The sequence below is a fragment of the Apis dorsata genome, unplaced genomic scaffold (assembly GCF_000469605.1).
Source record: "Apis dorsata unplaced genomic scaffold, Apis dorsata 1.3 scaffold_1078, whole genome shotgun sequence".
NCBI classification, from domain to species: Eukaryota; Metazoa; Arthropoda; class Insecta; order Hymenoptera; family Apidae; genus Apis; species Apis dorsata.
This window is the reverse complement of record NW_006264176.1, coordinates 54,022-56,401: the sequence shown is the minus strand read 5'-3', so window position 1 is coordinate 56,401 and position 2,380 is coordinate 54,022. Positions and strand designations below refer to the sequence as shown.

The 2,380-nt window shown below is 13.6% G+C and overlaps 1 protein-coding gene across 3 annotated transcripts in view; it reads right to left on the bottom strand.

Annotated features, from left to right (window-relative positions):
* The window catches only part of LOC102680591 (mitochondrial inner membrane protease ATP23 homolog), a 25,081-nt gene that overhangs the window by 20,541 nt on the left and 2,160 nt on the right, over window positions 1-2,380 (bottom strand). For all 3 annotated transcript variants that reach the window (XM_006624487.2, XM_006624486.2, XM_031514584.1), the window contains exon 2: window positions 1,502-1,547. In XM_006624487.2, the coding sequence (XP_006624550.1) occupies window positions 1,502-1,547 (46 nt within the window). The remainder of the gene's footprint in view (window positions 1-1,501; window positions 1,548-2,380) is intronic.

The window sequence follows — 2,380 nt, the reverse complement described above, 5'->3', positions numbered from 1 at the left end:
GAATTTTACTTTATATTTTTAAATAATAATATAAAATAATATAAAAATAAAAAAAATAATATTTAATTTAATAAAACAATAAAAATATGAAACATTTTTTTAAATATTTTTAAATTAAATATAATATAAATATAATAAATTAAATAAATATAATATCAAAAAATAATAACATAATATATTTTGTTTTGAAATCTAGACAAAATTATAGACAAAATAAAAAATAGAAATATAGACAGAATTCAATATATGAATGTATAAATAAAATATAAAAATGTATAATATCGAAAAAATTTCTGTTCAAGAATAACTTAAAAAATCGATCGCCGATTACTATATAAAAAAAAAAGTTGTCTAAATGATGAAATAACATATTTTAAGATTATTAAAATCGTGGATAAGTGAGCTAATAAACAAATTTACTATTTCTATCAATAATTACGGAATATCAATAATATGGAATTTAGTATAAAAAATAATATTTAAAATAATATTTTTTCAGTTTATAAATTTTTATTAATATTTTATAAATCTCAATTGGAAAATATATATAAGTTTCATAAATTTTTTAATATTTCATAAAATATTAATAAGTTTTAAATATTAGAATGGCTATTTGCCAATTGCTAAAGATCTTTTTTACTATATTATTTTTATGACTTTTTTGTTGATTTTTATGTTTATAAAATATTTAAAAATTTTAAAAATATTGAAACACATTTTTTATTGCAAATACATAATTAATTCTATCTATGATTTTTAATATGAAAATACGACAAGATAAGAATTAAAAATATGAATCTTTGATAAATTTTATTCTAAGCTAATAATAAATATCAATATCGTTTATATCAGAATAATCATAAAAAATTAAGTTGCAATATTTGTCTATTTTTTTACAAGCAAAATTACTTTTATTTCTTTTTTTTTACACTAACATAATAATTACTATAAATCATTATTAAAAATATTATAAATAATATATGTTAACAAAATATTACAATTTTACAAATTGATTATTTTTCAACAGTTGATTATTTTTTAGTATGCACAAAAAAATATTAAAGATTATCTTTAAATTTTTTTCTTTCAGGAAAAAATTTTTACATTTAATATATTTTGAATGTTAATGAATTATAAAAAATTTCTTAATTTCTTTAATTTTAATTCTTATTCATTCTATTTTTATAATATATATACAAAAATAAGTAAATCCATTTAAAAATAATATATATATCTATAACTATATAAATTCATTTTAAGAATTTAAGATAATTGTTATTTTAAAAAATTAAAATAAGATATTTATAAATAAAAATGTTCAATAATAATGATCAAAAATAGTAATAAATAATATCCAAAATGTTTATTTTTCAAATATTTAATAATTTCATATTTTATATTTTAATATTCACAACATTACAAATATTTTGAAAATTTTTATATTTGATATATTATAATTAGAATGAATAGTATAAATGAAAAAAAATAATTTATTACATACCATCCAGATCCCTTTAATGCTCCTAACATTAGTTTAACCAGAGAACCTAAAATATTTAATTTTTTAAATAAAATTCTGTATAAAATTCTTATATAAATGATATAATTGTATGTACAAAATACATATATAATTATATATATATGTATAATATTTGTTTATATAATTAATATTAACTTTCAAACTAATTTCAACTAAACTTTTTTTTACNTTTATATAGAAATATTTATATATATATTTAGTATATATAAATATATTTATAGAATATATAATAATATATAGAATATATATTAGAATATATAATATTATATAATATATAATATATTATATAAGAGAATATATATATATAGAGAGAGGAAAAGAGAAAAAGAGAGAGAGATTATATAGTAATCATTGTTTCACTATAAATGAATATGTAGAAGTCATATACCTTCATTTTTTTTAAATGAAATTTTTTTACCAATTATATATAGCCATTTCTTACAAAAAAGTACTAAGTTATTTATGTCGAAAAATTATCAATTTAAAAGATATTGTAATTTGAAGTTCATAAAAGTATTCATATGAAAGATAAAAAACACACAAAATAATATTCTACTATTTATCTAGAAATTTTTTTATTATATTAAAATTTTATAAACTTTAAATTTATCTTAACTTAAAGATTTCTCAATATAAATAGTTTAGTATTTTTTTGTAAATATTTTGTAAATATAATGATAGATTAATGTGATAAAAATTATACAATTTTATTTAAAAAATTAATAATTGACTTGTCAATCTAAAAAAACTATTAATATTGTAGAATGTATCTTTTTATTCATTAGTATTTATATAGATAAAATAAATGTCCTATAAATATATATTAATAATAATATATGT